The sequence below is a fragment of the Pyrus communis genome, chromosome 15 (assembly GCF_041283825.1).
Source record: "Pyrus communis isolate YQ-2024b chromosome 15, ASM4128382v1, whole genome shotgun sequence".
In the NCBI taxonomy this organism is placed as follows: Eukaryota; Viridiplantae; Streptophyta; class Magnoliopsida; order Rosales; family Rosaceae; genus Pyrus; species Pyrus communis.
Genome location: NC_142579.1, coordinates 13,263,920 through 13,284,623, shown reverse-complemented (window position 1 = coordinate 13,284,623; position 20,704 = coordinate 13,263,920). Strand labels below are relative to the sequence as shown.

General features: G+C 37.9%; 1 protein-coding gene and 1 non-coding gene across 2 annotated transcripts; both read left to right on the top strand.

Annotated features, from left to right (window-relative positions):
• The first annotated feature begins 1,794 nt into the window (after positions 1-1,794).
• On the top strand, positions 1,795-1,905 carry LOC148690535 (small nucleolar RNA R71). The gene has a single exon (XR_015957395.1). It is a non-coding gene; the product is annotated as a small nucleolar RNA R71 (small nucleolar RNA).
• Positions 1,906-16,880: 14,975 nt separating this feature from the next.
• Positions 16,881-19,977, top strand: LOC137732684 (citrate-binding protein-like). The gene is made up of 2 exons (XM_068471981.2): positions 16,881-17,150; positions 19,588-19,977. Exons 1-2 carry the CDS (start codon positions 16,881-16,883, stop codon positions 19,975-19,977), a joined length of 660 nt encoding a protein of 219 aa, XP_068328082.2.
• The last annotated feature ends 727 nt before the right edge of the window (positions 19,978-20,704 follow it).

The window sequence follows — 20,704 nt, the reverse complement described above, 5'->3', positions numbered from 1 at the left end:
ACAGTGGAAGGGGTTAAATGTGACCTCGATGGTTCTAAAGGCTCTAAAAGAGGTAAAATATTCAAAGGATACGGTGCCAATGCTTCCAAGGCAGCTACCTCTTCCATGAGTGCATCTTCTTCATCAAACTCATCTGGATATTGACTCAAAACAGTTTGTAATGGTTCATTAGATTGTGCCTGCAAGAACTTAGAGAAAACAAGCGAATCAAGCACATCAATGGCATAACAATCAAGAGATGAAGAAGGATGTGAAAGAGACTCAAACACTTTGAATTGAACGGTCTCTCCTAGCACTGTCATAGTGAGGAGTCCATTTTGCACATCAATGATGGTCTTGGCCGTGGCCATAAACGGTCTCCCAAGCAAAATAGGCAATTCTCGGTCATGTATAGGAGCTTCTTCCATGTCCAACACTACAAAATCCGCAGGCAAGATTAGTTTATCAATTTGAACTAGAATATCCTCTACTATACCTCTTGGATATTTCACGGATCTGTCCGCAAGTTGTAATGAGATGGTGGTGGCTTTCAATTCCCCCAAACCTAGTTGAAGGTACACGGAATAAGGCATTAAGTTGATGCTAGCACCTAAGTCAAGCATCGCCTTCTCTACCTTCTTGTCCCCTATGGTGATGTTGATAGAAAAACTTCCTGGATCCTTGAGCTTTGGTGGAAGTTTTCTTTGCAACACGGCACTTACATTCTCGGACACCACTACTTTCTCATGTGGTCCATACTTCCTTTTGTAGTTGTTTAACTCTTTGAAGAACTTCCCATAAGCTGGCATGTTCCTAATGACATCAAGCAAAGGTAAGTTAACATTCACCTTACTTAGAATATCAAAAATCTCCTTAAATGACTTATCCTGCTTGCTCTTGGCAAGTCTTCCAGGGAATGGTATTGGTGGAGTGTAAGGTTTCTCGGCCTTGTGAAGATTTGGTGCTTCAAACGAGGGAGTAGCATGGCTTGGTTCCTCATTTGGTTTCTTATTTTCTCCTTGAGTAACCCCTGCATTCACATGATCAGATTCATTAGTAACTTCATTGCCAACTCTATTATTGATAACCTTACCACTTTTAAGTGTAGTGATTGCTTTGGCTTGCTCTTGGTTCCTTTGGAGTATCACGGGTTGGCTTGGAAACTTTCCAACCTCTCTTTGGCTCAAGGCATCTGCAATCTGCCCCAATTGTGTCTCCATTTTGGTTAGAGCCGCCGAATGTTGTTGGAGAGTGCTATTGGTGGTTTGTTGGAATTGCAAGGTATTTTGGGCTAACAATTTAACCGTATCCTCAAGAGTAGGTTTTGGTTGGAAGTTTTGGAATTGATTGTTGTTCTTCCACGAAAGATTGGGATGATCTCTCCAACTTGGGTTATATGTATTGGAATACACATCATTCATTGGCCTTTGATTGTAAGAATTCATGAGGTTCACTTGCTCTTGGACATACTCAGGGTAAGCCTCCCTAGATGGACATTGATGAGTAAGGTGGCTTGGTATGTTGCAAATGGCACACACTTCACTTGCTTTTGGCACCATGTTGAGCACGGATTCAAGCTTCTTTTCTAGGTTAGCTACCTGCAAAGAAAGATCATGATTAGAGCTTGTTTCATATACTCCAACTCTCTTACCCCTTACATCTTTGTGTTGAGCATTAGATCCCAACATCTCATAAATGTTATATGACTCTTGAGCATTCTTTTTCTTCAAAGCTCCACCTGCTGCATTATCAACAGTTGATTGACATGTTTGGGTTAGTCCATCATAGAAAATTTGCATTTGTAAGTGAAGAGGTAACCCATGGTGTGGACATTGCAACAAAAGGCCTTTAAAGCGCTCCCAACACTCATTGAAAGGTTCTCCATCATCTTGTTTGAAGTTGAAGATTTGTCCCCTTAATGTGGCTGTCTTTTGAGTGGAAAAGAACTTTTCCAAAAACTTCTTAGCCACGGCATCCCATGTGGTGAGTGAACCAGGTACTAGAGTCATCAACCAACCCTTGGCCCTATCTTTCAAGGTGTAAGGGAACACTCTCATCCTCAGATTTGCTTCACTTACTCCCTGTAAAGGTAAACCACTCACAACATTGTAAAATTCTTTAATATGAGCTAAAGGATCTTCATTAGGTAAGCCATAAAAAGAAGGAAACATATGGAAATATGAAGATTTAAGATCATAGTTTCTAGCTTCTGTAGGCAGCAAGATGCATGAAGGTGAATTTGGTATGATTGGTTGAGCAAAATCCTCCAAAGCTCGAAGATCATCTTGGTTGCCCGCCATCTCTTCTTCTCTTTCCCAATTAAAGTGCTCAGATCCTTCACTTGTTGGACTAGACGGTTTCCCTTCCTCTTCTTCACGGACAATGGAGGAACTTGTTGGCACAAAGCTTTCCAAAGTGTTGCCCTTTAACCGTTCAATTCTTTGGCCTAATTCAGCAAGTCTATTTGACATATACTACCTGAAACAAGATAAAACAAGTTTGAATAAAAATCAGAAATCTACTTAAAATGAAAAGAACAATGTTTAATATCAAAACAAGCAATTATAAGGGACTGAAATCAGTCCCCGGCAACGGCGCCATTTTGATTGATGTTTTCCTTCTTCGTGCTAGAATATGTTTAGTATAATGGCACAAGTAAGGGTGTCGAATCCACAGGGACTAATTGGACCTATACAACTACTTGTTTTGCAAGAACTCTATAAGAGAAATAAAACTAATCAACTTAGGCAGATTTGTTGTTGTAACTTGAAAGCACAAGAAAATGAAGTAGACACAAATAAATGAATCAACAATTAATAAAATGAGATAGCACAAATGGAGATGAAGCTAGGGATTCGGTTTCACCATTGCTAAGCCAAGTCCATGCTTGTTAAGTCAGATTATACTCATCCATCTACCTATTTCTTGGGTTTGTTTCACTTAGATATGATCAACCATATGATGTGTGGATTTGATCAAATGTTCCTAATCATGAACCTAAGTGTGATGTGCAACTTTGGTCCCTAATCAAGAACATGATACGCACAAGAAACTTTCATAAAACCAAAGGAAACACTCGGCAGGTTGTTTGCAAAGCATTCCCTTCATTCATTCACATATCCACCAAGAGTATGCATGATGTGTGCTTTACTCTTGACTAAACAACCTGTGGTTAAATCAAATGGTGATCAAACATTAAAATCAACACACAAAGTCACAATTAAATCAGAGAATGAAACAAGAAATAGATGGATCAACTGAGCATTCTGAAATAACTACATGGCAATCTTGCAAGGCTACATCGAATCCCTAGAAAGAGATTAGTTACACTTCATGTTTACAGAATGTTTGATATAAAAATATACAACATGAATGAACATAGAATTAAGAAGAAAGAACCCTTGAAGCAAAACTGATGTCGAAATCCCTTAAGAGTTGCCTTCGGTGTTGGTGCTCCAAGTGTGTTGTAAATGAAGGTGGAGCGGCTAAGGTTGAATGGTTTCTGCGAATGGGAGAGTGTATGGAATGGAATGAAGCCGAGAAGAGATTGTGTAGAAATGGAAGGGGATTTGCGGCAAAGGGGATGTGTTTGTGGTATCTTGTGTATGAAAATGAGATGTGTTTAGGTAATGGGAATGCAAGGGTATTTATAGGAGGAGTGGAGGTGTATATGGCTGTTTGTTTAAGGTGTTTGTGTGGAGGAATGATGGAAAAACAGCTAGGACAACATGTGAAAGCTGGAATTGCATGTGAAGATGCTGGAATTTCAATGTGAAGTGCACGGCATGGGTGTTTTGGTGCATGTGTTGGCTGTTTTGTTTGTTGGTTAAAGCTTGTGTTTGCATGTGAATGTTGTTTGTGTGAAGTGTGTGTGAATGCATGTGGATTAAAGAGTGAATGGTGGCTGAAATAATGATGGAAAACAGCTAGGAGAAGTATGGAATGCATGTGAAATGTAAAGGGAAAAGCTGGAAATGGCTAGGAAAGTCACGGCATAGACTTCTTTGGTGCAGAAATGGGTGTAGTTTGCATGTGAATTGAAGTTAGGGTGAATGATGATGAATGGATGTGGATTAAAGAATGAATGGTGGTGTAATGATGAAGTGTGATGGCTGAAAATGTAAAGGGAAATGCATGTGTTTGCACGGCAAAGAGGGAATGTTGGTGTTTTTGTGTTGGTTTGAATGGTTTAATTAATGGGAGTGCATGTTTGAATGATTAAAGTGCATGTGGGTGAATATGTGGCTGATTTATGAAAGGAATGCATGTGTTGATGAAGTGGAATGACAACTAGGGTATGAGGGGAATGCATGTGATGCATGGCAAGGTTTTAGAATGGGCTTAAAATAGGGTTGTTTTTTATGGAATGGATGGTTCTTTGCATGGCTATAAGGGAGAGAATAAGAGAGAATAGGCTAGGCCCTTTGTTGTATGTCCTAAATTGCATAAATGGCCTTCAATTTCGTCCATCCTTTTGGCTCCATGGATAAGCTATCCAATCCATGCCAAAAAATGCTCCAAATAGCCTCAAAATGCACTTTCTTGCTCCCTAAGCCCTTAGAACCTGAAAACACACAAAAGAAGCATAAAGAACTAAAATAACTAAAGAAACATAACGTAAATGTACGAGAACAAGCCATTTAAGTCGCATGAATATGCTCCTATCATATCGCTCCCGAGACTCAAATCTAAGCAGATGTTAGACGGGTAGGCCATTTTCAAAAAAAAAAAAAAATGGTAAGGGAAAAAGGTTAGATGGAGTAAAATCTCATAAATACACCAGAGACAATTTTCACTAGCAGGCAATCTTCAAAGTGTACATGTTGGATTTGATCAATACCTTTATAAAAGGAGAGGTAATGCAGCAACTAATCCAAAAATCAAAGAGACACTACTATCCGAATTTCAAAAGCCGGATTTTCCTGCATAAAATCCGTCAACACTTTTCAGACGCAACTTCAGCTTGTCAGATAACACGTGCAACTTTGTCAAAGATCTCTGGCAAAGTTGAAAACGCGTGGAGTTCACTATTCCAACTACCACACTTTTGCCGACAAGCGTGGGTGACAAAGCCGTACCCGTACCACTACCTGCTATTAAAATCCCTATATATGTCAACCTTCATCTTCCATGGCAAGGCACACTTCCAAAACACCTGGCTCTTCTTCTTTGCCAGGAATGGATCTACAACCAAACATCTCAACATACTCAGTTTTCTTCCCCCCTTAAAACACCTCTTCAACTAGGTCACACCAGAGCAAAAGTATCTCATAGCATCAGGGTCAAAAGCAAGAGTATCTCATAGCATGCCTTCTCCCTGTCCTTTTCTTTGTTCTTTCTCTTCCCTGCAGGACAAGAAGAAAGAGAGCAATCAGTCAACACTTAGAATCAAGCTACCCGTCAGGAACCGACTACTCCAGGGAGAAGAGGCCCCAGAGCTTGATTGTTCGGAGCCTCAATGCTTGGTCGAGCTCTAGATGACGAAAGAAAAAAGTGCCTCTGGAGTACAGCGACAAACCTCTGATGGTCACTTTGAATCCGACCTTCAAAGTTCTGTAGCTGATCAAGCTTCCTTTTCATGCTTGTCGAATAATTATTTGCAAGCAGGTGCCGATCTCTATTCTCGCGCTTGAGCTATCGTCGAACGTCAATGATTCAACTTGGCGAGTTCGAGAAAGCAGACGTTAGCCCATATTAGACACAGAGCTCGCACACTGAACATTGAAAGCCAGGGAGTCTTGGACAACCAACTCATCGATCTGTCTCAAAAATAGCCTATTATCTCTAGGAGTAAGGAGTTTCCTAGCTACTACCTGAGTCGATGTTGCATCTCTCATCACGGAGTCTTCAACTGTAAGAGGGCCATTTGAAGAAAAGAAGGATGGACACCATATATTTCCCTGACGCAGCACGCCTGTATCGCTCCGGTGACTCAAATTTAAGCAGATGTTAGACGGGTAGGCCATTTTCAAAAAAAAAAATGGTAAAAGAAAAGGGTTAGATGGAGTAAAATCTCATAAATACACCAGAGACAATTTTCACTAGCGGGCAATCTTCAAAGTGTACATGTTGAATGTGATCGATACTTCTATAAAAGGAAAGGCAATGTAGCCACCGATGCAAAAATCAAACAGACACTACTCTCCGAATTTCAAAAGCCGGATTTTCCTACATAAAATCCGTTAACACTTTCCAGACGTAACCTCAGCTTGTCAGATAACATGTGCAACTTTGTTAAAGATCAAAGAGACACTACTCTCCGAATTTCAAAAGCCGGATTTTCCTGCATAAAATCCGTCAACACTTTTCAGATGCAACCTCAGCTTGTCAGATAACACGTGCAACTTTGTCAAAGATCTCTGACAAAGTTGAAAACGTGTGGAGTTCACTATTCCAACTGCCACACTTTTGCCGACAAGTGTGGGTGACAAAGCCGTACCCGCACCACTACCTGCTATTAAAATCCTTATATATGTCAACCTTCATCCTCCATGGCAAGGTACACTTCCAAAACACTTGGCTCTTCTTCTTTGCCAGGAATGCATCTACAACCAAACCTCTCAACATACTCAATTTTCTTCCCCCCTGAAAACACCTCTTTAACTAGGTCACACCAGAGCAAAAGTATCTCATATCATCAGGGTCAAAAACAAGAGTATCTCATAGCATGCCTCCTCCCTGTCCTTTTCTTTGTTCTTGCTCTTCCCTGCAAGACAAGAAGAAAGAGAGCGATCAGTCAGCACTTGGAATCAAGCTACCCGTCAGGAACTGATTACCTGGAATCCCTTCCCTGATTACTTATCTAGCATCGCTCTCGAGTACTCATCTTCAACTGCTAATGTACTTCTAGAGAAGATACCAAATGCTTGGAAAACAGATAAGGCAAGCAAAAAATGATGCATCGAAGCATGTGGAGACAAGTGCAACAAATACATGTGTTGATTCATCCGCTACTTCTTTAAAAGCAAAAGTATCTCATATCATCAGGGTCGAAAGCAAATGTATCTCATATCATGTTTTTTTCCTATCTTTTCTTTTGCCCTTGCTCTTGCCTACAAGACAAGGAGAAAGAAAGCAATCAGTCGGAACCCAAAATCAAACTTCCGATCTGGAATTGATTGCCCGAAACCTTTGCCTGGTTGCTTACCTAGCATTGCTCTCGAGTGCTCGTCTTCAGCTGTTTGTGGGTCTCAAATTTCCTCAGTGAATACCCCAAAGACAATTGATATGATGTTGGCTCTTTACAATGAAGCTGCCAAGCACGGATGAGTTGTTGAAAAGTGATGCTCTGAAAGACCATTTAAATGCAAAAAGTTGCGCACCACTCCTGCTATGCAAAAGAAACAAGGGGAGAAGAATGCAGGATGATGAGCTGTAACAAATCACTATAGCACGATGCCCTTCTTTGTAGAACCGCATAATCCAAATAGAGGAGTCTAAGTCAAATCCAAGCTCGACATCATTACTCTAATCGAAAAGCTCGAGAAGCCTCAATGGCCCTTGAAGAAATCACAAGTCCGATTCAAGATCAAGTCTCCACCACCATTGAAGATCATAACGTTAACCAAACTGTTTAGGTATGAATTGGAAAAATTGAACAAAGAAACAGACCATCACCTTCACCTCGTGCCTGCTTGCCATGTGTCTAAATCCTAAAACCGCTTGTGGTCCTATTTAAATTCAAGATCAAGCCCCAACGGCCCTTGAAGAAATCACAAGTCCGATTCAAAATCAAGTTTCCACCACCCTTGAATCAAATTCAGCTTCACATAAAAGGAGTAAATTCAGACATTTGGTGCAAGTCTGGCAGAAGAAACCCCCCAGCCCAGTTCATGAATAAGCCTGTGGAAAGTCAACAATCGAAGGAAACCAGAAAATCCTCCAACCCAATTTAAGATCAAGCCTCGACGACCCTTGAAGAAATTTCAAACAAAATTCAAGAACAAGCCTCAATGGCGTTTGAAGAAAGCTTTCAGCCCAATTCAAGATCAAGCCTCAGCGGCCCTTGAAGAAATTTCCAGTCTATTTCAAGATCAAGCCTTGAAGGCCATGGAATTGACATCTACATTAAGGGACTTCAAAATGCATCTCCTACACGTGGCAAGCACATGTATACGACGCGCCTTGAAGTGGGAGCATTTGTGGACATCGAAATTCTGGTGAAATAAATGTTGACCAATAATTAAAATTTCAACGCTTACGTGTCACATAAATTGTACACGTAGCAGGTGATTCAATGAAAAATCGAAATAAATCAAAAAAGTCATCAAATATGACATGTGTCAACACCTGGCAGAAATAATTTATTTTATCTGAATATTATATTCAAAATTAAGCCTTGAAAAAGTCTATAAATAGAAGCCAATTCCATTCATTTCACTTCACCAATTCACATCACACCAAAATCTTGAAGCTTTGAAACTCTAAAGCTCTCAAGCAAATCTTGAAGGATCAAGAAAGCCCTCTTCGTTCTTCGTCAAATCCTCCTTCAAGATCAAGCCCCGACAACCCTTGAAGAAACTTCCCTTAATCTTCAAGATCAAGCCCCGACAGCCCTTGAAGAAAATGTTCATCGTTCATCATCCGTTCATCCTAAGATCAAGCCCCAACGGCCCTTTGGATCAACAACATCAACAAATTCACACACCCATTCTTCAAGATCAAGCCCAAAAGCCCTTCAAGATCCGTTCATCCTAAGATCAAGAATCGACGGCCCTTTGGATCAACAACATCAACAAATCCACACAACTGTTCATCCCTAGATCAAGCCCCGACGGCCCTTTAGATCAACAACTCATTCACAAATTTACACCTTACAAAAATAGAATCAATGGATCAAATTGTAAAAGAGATTGTAACCCCAAAATCAATACAAAATATTATTTTGTACACGTGTTCTTGTTTCAGGAAAATTCATGTTTACAATGATACCCTATTTTATTCTTTTATCTCGTGATATAAAAATTAATCAAATAATGAGTTTTTTTTCCTTCTAGGAGCACTGTTCTAAAAAATGCCCTAGGCGGCGCCTTGGAACCGAGGCGATTTTGTGCAAAACGGCTGGAAAAATCAGGATGGCTCTAGGCGGCCCTAGGTGGTGCTAGGCGGTTGGGTGGTTTTTTTATTTTTTTTATTTTTTTTATTTCTTGTTTGAAATTTGTTTAAAGTCTAAGTTCTAATTATACCTTAAAATTTTGTTAATTTTATAGAAAAGGTGTGTTGTGTATCAACTTAAATTCCGGGATCCTAAAAATAAGTATCTTACATTACTAAATTTCCTTATTTTCCTCCTATTTTCCTTTTTATGCTGTTTTAAATTATGAACTTGTGGTACATGTGTCATCCTACAATACTCCTCACTATGGTTATATGGCATATCTGCTTAATGCGTTTTTAAATTTTGGACTTGTTGGATACTCTTTTTACATTTTATCATTCTTTTATTATCTTATCCATGGATTTCATACAAGTATAATTTTTTGTAAGTGTCAATATGCACTTATTTACCAGATATACAAGAAATTTACCTAAATCCGACTAGCGCCTAGCATTTTTAGAACCTTGTCTAAGAGTGTCTTCAATTGTTTTTAAAGAAAACTAATGAAAAATGTTTGAAAACCATGAGTTTAAACGATAAGGAAAAAATAAAGGGTAAAGTGAATAGTACCATGATTGACTTTTTAGTGCAAAAATATAATTTTTCATTAAAGTGAACAGTGTCAAAAGTTTTTCGTTAAAGTTCTCTTGTTTTTATCATAAGATTGAAGGCACTCGCATAAGGAGCGTTCTCTTCTTTTTTTTTCCGGAATCTAGACATGCTTTTATTTTCGTCTCAGACTTAATTGTACTTGTAGTTCCTCCCTTTAATTAATTCAAGCAAATTAGTAAACTATATAAAAGGAGATACAAAGACTTTAATCGACATTTTCTTGTATATTGATGGGATTCAAATATTCAATGATCACAACTTGTTACTTGCTAGTACATTTATTGCCAAAAGCAAAATATTCAATGACATTATCTTGACTTTTGTGTATTTAATCTAACAAAATATATCGTTTCACAGAAAAAAGAAAAAAAAAAAAAAAAGGTTCCTAGTTATAAGAGTAACTATTATAATTAATTTTAGTTTCCCTATTATTCAGGATTATACTGCCTTGTATCGTATAAATATCATCCCCTTGTATTGACTCCGGTTGTTTAGTCTGACGCCTCTGATTTTAATACTGGAGCATTGCTAGATGAACACAACTATGACCTATGTGAACCTCTCGTTGAGATGCACATAGCTAGACCAAAAGAAGATGGGATATATTCGTTGCTCGAGTAAGGCTCCAGCCAAAGACAATCCCAAGTACGATGAATAATACTCCGAGGACTAAAAAGTCAAGAGTTGGTTTCTATCCTCCATGAAGCCAGAACTGATGAAGCGATATATTAGCTTATCGATTGCAACTGACATCTAGAAAGCCTTGTAGACTGCCTTCTTTGATGAGAAGAATGAAGTGTCAGTTTATACCTTGAAAAAGAAGGTGTCACGCCTCCAACAGAATGGGAGGCCTGTGTCTACCAACTTTGGTGAACTCACTAAAATTTTCAAGAGTTAGATCACTTCACTAAGGTAGCCATGAGTTGTGAAAAAGATATTAAGATTTATCAGGCATCACAAGGAGCAGCAGTGAGTTTTCCTTTTCCTGGGAGGCCTTGATGATGAGTTTGAACCAATTCGTGGTGAGGTTCTGCCCAAAGAACCAACCCCGAGCCTTCAAGCATCTTATGACTATGTACGTCGCGAGTCAGACATGAAGGATGTTATGAAGGGCTCGGGGAAGAATGCTAAAACGAAGGTTGTCCGTAACCGTCTCCCTCAGAATCAGTTTAATTCATCTAGTTTAGGTGGCCGGCCTTATACTGCTTCATCCGAAAGCACTGGACATGGCAATTGTGCCCAATGCAATTTTCCTGGTCACTCAAAAGCCAAATGCTACGAGCTAATTGGTTATTATGAAGGGTGGAGAACAAAACGAGATGTTCACAACAGCAAACAACATGCTGCCCTTGCTAAGACGAAGCGTGAACAAGAACTTGTGGCGGAGCAAGCCACAACCTTGATCACTTCTATAGGTAAAATGGGTAAAGCTTTAAAAGTTTCTGATTCTGTTGTAAATAATGCTTGGATAACTAACTCCAATGCTACTGCATATCACTGTTCTAAAAATCCCCATCTAGGCGCTAGGCGGCTCACCACCGTCCCGATTAATGCCTAGGCATCTGAAAATTAAGAAAGGGGGCCTACATCTTTTGAGCCCGCCCAGACCCGCCTTGAGACCCGCTTAGGTTGCAACTCACTTAGACAGAAAATAGATAACTTTTCATTTTGCATTTTTATTTTTTTCAATAAATTGTAAGACTTGTTGCATACTTAAATGAACACACTTATATCCTTGTTCCCCATGTTTTCATTATGTTTTAATACTTCATAATATGTATGTCATTCTATTTGGTAGTTTATGATGCAATTATATATATTTTAAGTATAAGTAGACACTTATTTACATGAAATATAATAGATTTACTTAACTCTGCCTAGTCCGCTTAGGCGCCTGCCTAGGCCCCACCTAGCCACCTAGGCACTAGACCCCAACCCGCCGCCTGACTAGCACCTAACTTCTTTTAGAACCTGGCTACACATATGACATTTGTTTCTAAAGTTGTTGGAAACATAAGACCATCTACTTAGATTGATGTTACCACGTGAATGGTGGTGCCACCCCTGCTCTTGGAAAGGGTATGGCGCCCCTTACTAATAATATTAGACTTGTTACTATTCTTGTGGTTCCGTCACTTCCTTATGATCATTTTTATGTGGCTCAAATAACCATTACCTTACACTGTTGGGTTGTCTTCTTGCCTCATTTTTGTGTGTTTAAAGACATTCAAACTCGGAGGACAATTGGTTATGGAACTAAGAAGGGGAAGTTGTATTAACATGACTTGACATCAGAGAGAAATCGTCACTTAACTCAAGCTTGGTCGGTTGATAGTTCTCAAAGGGAGCCGAAATGTATGTCTGAGATTTGGTTGAGACATCATCGTTTAGGACATGCCTTGTTTGGTTATTTTAGAAACTGTCTTTGAATTTGTTTCCGAAAGTGATGTTTCTAGCTTTAAGTGTGATGTTTGTGAACTGGCTCATGGCCACCGTGTTTCTTTTTAACCCAATTTGAATAAAAGTTCAGTACCATTTATGTTAGTTCATTCTAATTTCTAGGGTCCATCTAAGCTTACAACTTTAGGCGGTGTCCATTGGTCTGTAACTTTTATTATGATTGTACTCGCATTACGTGGGTTGTTTTGATGAAAAACAAGAGTAAGGTATTTTCTGTATTTTATAAATTTCATAAAATGGTGACTGTTCAATATAAAGTACAGGTACAAGTACTTCATAGTGATAATGGCAGAGTATGGATAAATAATGATCTCCGAACTTTTCTCGATGATCATGGTATTGTCCATTAGACTACTTGCTCGTATACACCATAACAGAATGTTGTTGCTGAGTGAAAAAATAAACACCTTCTCAATGTGGTTCAAGCGTCTTTGCTTCATTCAAATGTGCCGTCTCCCACTATTGATTCCAAACTCCACATGATACTCTATAGTCACTTATTGCCGAACCGCCTACACCGAGTATGCCTACCACATGTTTTTGGATATGTTGATTATGTACATTTGAATAAGCAACAACACAGTAAGTTGGAACCTAAAGCTGTGAAATACATCTTTGTAAGGTATACATCCCATTAAAAAGGATACCATCGCTATCATCCTCCCACCAAGAAGACATTTGTCACCATAGATATGTTGTGCATCAATTCTGTTATGTATTATCCAGCACCTGAGTCCTCACTTTAGGGGAAGAGGAAACATGAAGTGCAGACGCTTGACTATAGTGTCATGCCCGATACTGTTGAGAGATGTAATGATGATAAAATAGTTGATATATATAGTGATGATGTAACCTTAGTTACTACTAGCATCGAGCTACCAGCACCTAATAGGGAATCAGTAAGCAGTTCTAAGTTCAACAATTAACATCGAAGTACAAGTAGCTAGCACTAAGCTAGCAGTGCAGCCAGAGACATAGGTACCAACGATTTTCCTTTTGCCTGATCCTTACAGCCACAACCAATCTCCTCCACTACTGTTACCACCACAACGGCTTCCACCAAGAAGTAATTGAGGTATTTGAAAACCCACGTATGAGTCTGATCCTAAATGCAAAGAAAAATACCCGATGATTAATTATGTGTCCACTGATCATTTGTCAAAATCAAATAGAGCATTTGTAAGTCAATTATCCTCTGTATCTATTCCTAACAGTATGTTGGAAGCTTTGGTCGATCCTGAATGGAGTGCCGCGATGGAAGAGGAGTTGAATGCACTGAAGAAGAAAAAATGACAATTGGCGAATTACTGATTTGCCAACTGGCAAGAAGTCGGTAAGATGCAGGTGGATATTTACAATAAAGTATCTGACATATAGATCCATAGATCGATATAAAGCAAGACTAGTGTAGTGACAAAAGCATACTCACAAAAGTATGAGATCGATTGTAACGAGACCTTTGCACCGGTTGTTAAGATTATTTTTGTTCGCGTTTTATTATCTCTTGCAGCAAACCTTGAATGGCCCTTACACTAGTTTAATTTGAAGAACGCATTCCTGCATGGACAGTTAAAAGAAAAAGTCTATATGGATCTTCTTCTTGGATATAGTTTCTAGGTTCTGAAGAAAAGAAGATTTGCAGACTATTGAAGTCCTTGTATGGTCTTAAGCAATCAACTCAAGCATGGTTTGGGAGGTTTACACAGGCTATGAAATAGTTTGGTTATAAACAGAGTAACTCAGACTATACTCTATTTATAAAACGAAAATGAAGAAAAAAAGTTACAGCACTCATAGTTTATGTAGATGATACGGTGGTTACTAGAGACGATGACAAGGAACAATTGACACTTCAGAAATATCTGTCTTCAGAGTTTGTGATGAAGGACCTTGGTCCATTAAAGTACTTCCTACGCATCAAAGTATCTCAGAATAAATCAGGGATTTTTCTTTCTCAAAGGAAATATACTTTAGATTTGTTACAAGGGAACTTGATGTCTGCTTGTCAGCCAATAGCTACACCAGTAGAATAAGGGGCTTAAAACTCACAATAGACCCGAATCACGACAACTAATTAATTTTAATATCCTAATTCAAATATATAAAAAATCCAACCTACGTTACCCACTACTGTCGACTCTTGGTAGGAAGAATTCTAAATTCTAGCACTGGCATTCTTTTTCTAAGGCACGCTAATGGGGTTCGGCGTTGTCCAGTCTTCTTGTCTGGTTCTTCTTGTACCATCGCATTAAGCTTAACCTATTATTTGCTGAAATCACTGAATTAAGACAACACAACTGACTTAACGATTTCAAAATTCGACGTTTTGTTTAATTTTGCAATTTTTGTTTTATTCATTTGTAGGATCAGACAAGATATATATGAAACCCGTGACCCTGAAGTCGAGATAACTTTTGTAACAAAATTAATTAACGTCATTCGCTAAAGAGTTTAAAACACATAAACTGCACATGCATCATCCATCAATCACCATGAAAATAATGGAAATTAAATACGGAAATCAAACGCATGAAGACAAAGTTTAAAAGGAACCAAACTGTTGGAAGTTCTTATTGGGGGTATTAGCTAGCAAAAATTGTGTGTAGTAATATAGAGTTGTTAGGGTAATTTTAATTATAAACGTGCCATTATTTTTTTCATGTTAAAAATATTACAAAGAAAACCATCGTGGGATACCAAGATTCCATCAATTACTTCCAACAGAACCATCAAAATTAAGTTTAAGATATTCAAATTTGGAGGGCTCCAGAATATGTTAGTACTATCTGGGGCTCTTGTTTTTCTGTTTCTTTTTTTGTCCAAAAATCTGAAAGAATATGTTTAATTTGAAAGACCATGTATATTACTTATGTTAGGCTAAATATTATTAAAAAAATAAATTAACCTGATCTCCCATTTTCACTGTAAAAAGTTTTTCTTAATCTCTATTAATTAACGAAACCCTCTTTGTCAACCAAAAGAAGGTAAAAAAACAACTCAGTCTTTTATCACACAAAAAAAAAGGGCAATAATGCAATTTCACATGTTCAAATTTTATTATTTTTTATTAAAGTTTGACCTACCGGTGATGTTAAATATCTCTAATATTTAAAATTAAAATTAATAAAAATAATAAAAAATAAAAACCAAAAACAAAAACCTCTCACTCCTCCCATGTTCTCTCTCTCTCTCTCTCCCTCTCTCCTTCTCATTTTTTGAACACACACAAAGTGTGTAGGCAAATGCTAGTATAATTGAAGAAAAGACAACCATTGAGACAGTATCCACTGGATTAAATTACAATTTAATTTGGTCGTAAGTCCATAAATTGTCCTAAGATCATAACTGTTGAACATTGAAGCGTAACCTTTGACGCTTATTGTGTAACTTTGCATTTCTTGTAATTTAGACGTTTAATGCTAACATCATGTTCATGTTGTAACACTATTACACACAAAAATTGAGTTCAAAATTGAATAAACGACGATGCGTAAATCCATATTGTTTACTAATAATAACATATATTTTAGAGAACTGTCATTTGCATTCCTTATAAGTGTATTTTTCTTTCTAAATAGAAAGTTTAGAGTACAAAATGAGAATTTTGGAATGTCAACAACAATTCTCATACTTTGTCTTGTAATAAGACAAAAGAGATCAATAATTTTTTTGTTGGGTACTATAGAATTTCCTTATTATATTAACTTTTTTTTTCAAGGAATAACCCCACAAGGGAAAGACCACACCATCCATTAATGATCTTGCAATCGTCGGCAAAAACCCCTCTATATGAGTCACCTCCAATGACCGTCGATCTTTCTCTGCATAATCCTTGTCAAGGATACAGGATCACAAAATCACCACCTCAAATTTGAACAACAATTGTCACTATAAGATTCAGGGTTGAACGGAATAAGTTATGACCTACTACAAAAGCTCTCCTCCTCAAAAAGAAAGTGACCACAACCACAACTACAAAAGCTCTCCTTGAAAAAAAGGAGAGAACGACCACTTCTAAAACAGAAAAAGAAAGAAAAGGATCAAGAATGATTGCTGCCGACTCGAAGGTCAAAGACTGAGGTCTGGGACGGCAAGGGTTTTCTTTGGTTTTTTTTTTCCCTTGCATTATATAACTTTAACCATTAGGTAACAAACGAGCTAATAAGTACTTATAGATAGCTGAAAATTGCCGCTTTTTCCCGTCTCTGCAGCTAAAAATTGCCTTTAGAATCTACCAGGACACCAAATTTTATGACATGGCTTATTTGATTGATTCAAAATTATATATTACAAAACATGTATTATTGACGCACATAAACTAAGCTAAGCAACAGTACTTTTTTTGTCAAATGATAGATTTTGTTAGATTAGATGTTAGATTAACCACCCATAAGGTGATCTCACATTTTTATACCAAATTTGTGTATCATATGATGTGGCAAGTGATACGTATGTGCCACGTCAATTAATAAATTTTTCTCATTAGACGTAGAATATATAGACATAACTTCATGTGTATATATGTTAATTCTAAACCACCAACAATAAGCAATTGTAGGTAATAAAAATTTACACAACCCAAGTTTTCCTTTGCCATTGTATTAAAACCAAACAGTGGATAACTACAGCTTTTTTAGACTATAAGGTCTAGGAGAACGGGGCTCTATAAATACATTCTTTCTTCATCATTCAAAGTATCCTATACATCCACTTTCAGTCAAGGGAGAGGGAGATGGGTATTCTTAATCACATTGCTTTGATAAGCGCAGCTTTTGTTATCCTACAAACTCGTTGGTCAAGTAGTTGGCCTATGGATCCAACCCTTGGCTTCCTACGACTCCCACTAAACAAATCCAACTTTCACATCCAAAAACCATATGATTTGAAAGAAAGTGAGCGCTACAGCTTTAAACATGGAGTGCACAAGATGTGGGTATACTTCGCAGACAAGCCCCTCTATCGTAATAGTCCTACCCATCCTCGAACTGAGATCCGAATAACGGTACGTAAGTATTTGACAAGACAAACTAAACTTCTACATGCATCTTCATAAATTCTTTTTAAACCTCCCTTTACTATGTGTCATATATTTTCTGGTCGTAATTTGATTTAATCGTGTGCTTCTGCGAATATATTATGCAACCACAATTAATTTTGTAAGGAAATCTATTGCGCCATGACGGTGGGGATAGGTTTGGATTGGACTACCCCCTACATTCATGAAGGAGATCGATGCTCACCACACCCTATTATTTATCGTTAGATAAGTTATATGTGTTTATCTATTATACAAATTTTGAAATTTAATTTTCTACTTTTGTCGAGATTTTCTTCTCTTAATTCATCCAAGCTAATCATAAACACCAAACATGCAAGACCTCTTACGCTTAGGAAATCAATTCGATTTTGAGCGCTTCTTTCTCCCGGATACCTCAGTAAAGCAATGATGAGTGCACGAGTTACCCCAAGTAATAAGGTTGGAATGATGAGGTTAAGTTCATGACAGGCCGAATATTCTATCACTTCTGCACTTCTCCAGTGAAGTAACGATCGAGGTATGGGGTTGTATGCATGCAGTGATAAAATGAGAGTACTAAAATCTTATGGGATATTACTAAAATTATAAATAGATTTAAACTTCATGAGAATATCATTTCGTAGTTAAGGGGATTAGAAGTATGTTAAACCTTAAGCCGTCTTACTTTACAGTTAAAAACATCAAGGGATTCTGTTACACAAATAAAGATTAGGAGATTGTGTAAAGACAAGATAAACCTACGTTACTTTTCATAAATTTTACCATTAAAACATGTCACCTGAAGTAGTATTTTCGTGAATTAAAATAAATCAAATCTCCTCATAGTTTAATATTTTACCTGCACTACAAATTATGTTGGAAAATAAATTATGTTTCTATATTGCCCAAAAAACAACTCTGATGCTATATTTAAACTTAACTTGGCCTACGTTTTCATTTGATGAGTAGAGATGTGAATTTCACAAAATCTCTTATGAAATTAATTAATTAATATTATTAACAGGAAATTTAGACTTACAATTGGGGGTTAATTACACAAAACCTCTTGAAGTTTACCCTGTTTTCACAAAAGCTCCTCACATTTGAGAAGTAACGCTAACACCCCTTGAGGTTTTAATTCACTTTCACAAATACCCCTTTAGTTGAAAATCAGTCCCTAAAAAGACAAATTTACCCTTATAATTAATTACTTAACAAAATAAAAACTATTAGAAATAATTAAAAAAAATAAAAAATTACACAAAACATTTAAATATAAAAGAATGATAAATCCTATTGGAATCCAAACATCTAACCTATGTTTGTTTTTCCACTACTGCCACTAACATCAACATGCACTCGACCCACAAACCCATTCCCGTCAACTTCTTACTCCTAGCAACCCCCTCTCGATCTTCTTCTCCGTTAAACAATCCCAAAGCTTTGGACAAAAGAGATGGCAAGGTCGACGAGAAGATTTTCTGGAAAGTGTGAAACTAAGATAATAGAGCGAGAGAGATGGTGATGTCGACAAGAAAATTTCAGAATGAAAGAGATGGGGATGTCGTAGTTAGTGGCGTTAAAAACATGAACGGAGGAGGTAGCGGAGAACTGGCCGTGCTCTCCAGTTTCATGAAGAAAATCGGTTCTTTTTCGTCTTCTTCTAGTGTAATTAACACATATATGTATGCTTACTTTAGTTCCAACCCCTGGTGATTTTAGTGAAAGCCATGAGATGATTAGAGTGCTCCGATCTCCTACACTAGAACCATTAATAGGTTAATAGTTGTAGCCTGTATCATTCATTATTAATTCTCAACAAAATAAAATCTATGTGGCAGCATAATAATTATTCCCAATTGAATTGATTTTATATGTTCATGTTCATGCCCCCCTACACCCCAGTTCAAGACCAGAACGTCAATGAGTGTTGGGCTGGATTGAGATGGTTCAGAGCGAGAAAAAGAGACGAGGGGAGGAGTCTTTTGGAGGCAATAATACTTTTGAAAGATGGTGGCTGAAAATGGAAGGGAAAGAAGATCCATCGGGTTTCTTTTTTTTCTTTTTTTCCGTTTAAATTTTTTCAATTTATGAAAGTTTTTTTTTTTTTTACTTTTCAAGTAATTAATTATAGGGGTAAATATGTCATTAAGGAGTGATATGAAAGAAAATTAGAACCTCAGGGGGTGTTAGTGTTACTTATCAAACGTGAAGAGGTTTTGTGAAAACAAAATAAACCTTATGAGACGTTAGTATAATTAACCCACAGGTCAAAATAAATTCAAATATATTCCCAATTAGAGTTGCTAATATCTACTCAACTTTCTTAGGAAAAGCTATAAATCAATATTTGTGTTTGTAAGATAGATTAATTAGTGAAACTACCTCAAGGTACACTTATCAAATAATTGTGTATCAGCAGGGATATGATTATTCTTCGGGTGTATGGCAATTCGAAGGATACGGGTATGTACCATGTGGAACAGCCAATGTCACCATAATGCAAGTGTTTGGGGGAAGCCCTCATGCAACAACGTTTATGCTTAGAGTTGACCAAAATGGTACCCTTACATATTATAGGAGTGTTGTTTTGGCTTCAAACATGTACGACAGGTGGTTCAGGCTTAATGTGATCCATGATGCCAATGCTTCGCATTTGAAGGTTTATATTGATGGAGTTCTCAAGTTTGAGGCACCTGGTCGGGGAGGGACCTCGCATTATTTCAAATGTGGTGTCTACTCGCAGCCAGATGGTTCCTACTACATGGAGTCTCGTTGGAAGGGAATCAAAGTACTCAAGAAATGTGGATGATTGGTGCCTAAGGGTCTACAGAACCTTAATGACGTGCTGGTTGGCTCGACGCCTCAATTTAAATGCATGCAAGTGAAATATTTTATCGATTTACGTTTTATTTTTGCAGAGTTTTGTGAAATGTTATATTTTGTAAGAATGTGTTGACCCTAAAAATTTCAAAACCTACGTGGCGCGCAGGCCGAGTAACTAATAAGCTAACTACGTCCTTCGGTCGAATGCGGGGCGTGCCAACTCGTCGGCCGAGCCTGGCCGAGGAGTAAAATTTGTTGATGTAGCTTTGAGTGCGTCGCTGACTTCTTTAACTTGCGATTGCGACCGAGGAAGGAACACTCTCGGTCTCTGGGTTCTACAGCCTAAAGACAAGGTTGCTAATTCTGCGGAGTTCACAAATCGTCCGAGCCCGATTCAGTCACTGTGATTATATTCGTGAGAGTATAAGCACGTCGAATCGAGACCAAGGTGTATGGGCACAGGTACTCGAACGTGATGTATGTCTTGATGGTAAACGTAGTTCGGCCGTCGGAATGCCGAACCCTGAAACTCACTTGTGAGTATCCAATCATAAAACCACTCGACGACCAGTACGCCGAGCAATGTAATTCGTAACACCTAACTATGCCGAGAAGGCTAGCAAGGTGACCTCTGCCAACAAAGGTTCGAAAACCTTTCTCGACCGAGACTTGGATAGATAATCGGTCGACCTCGACGCAGTGCTGTTTATCCA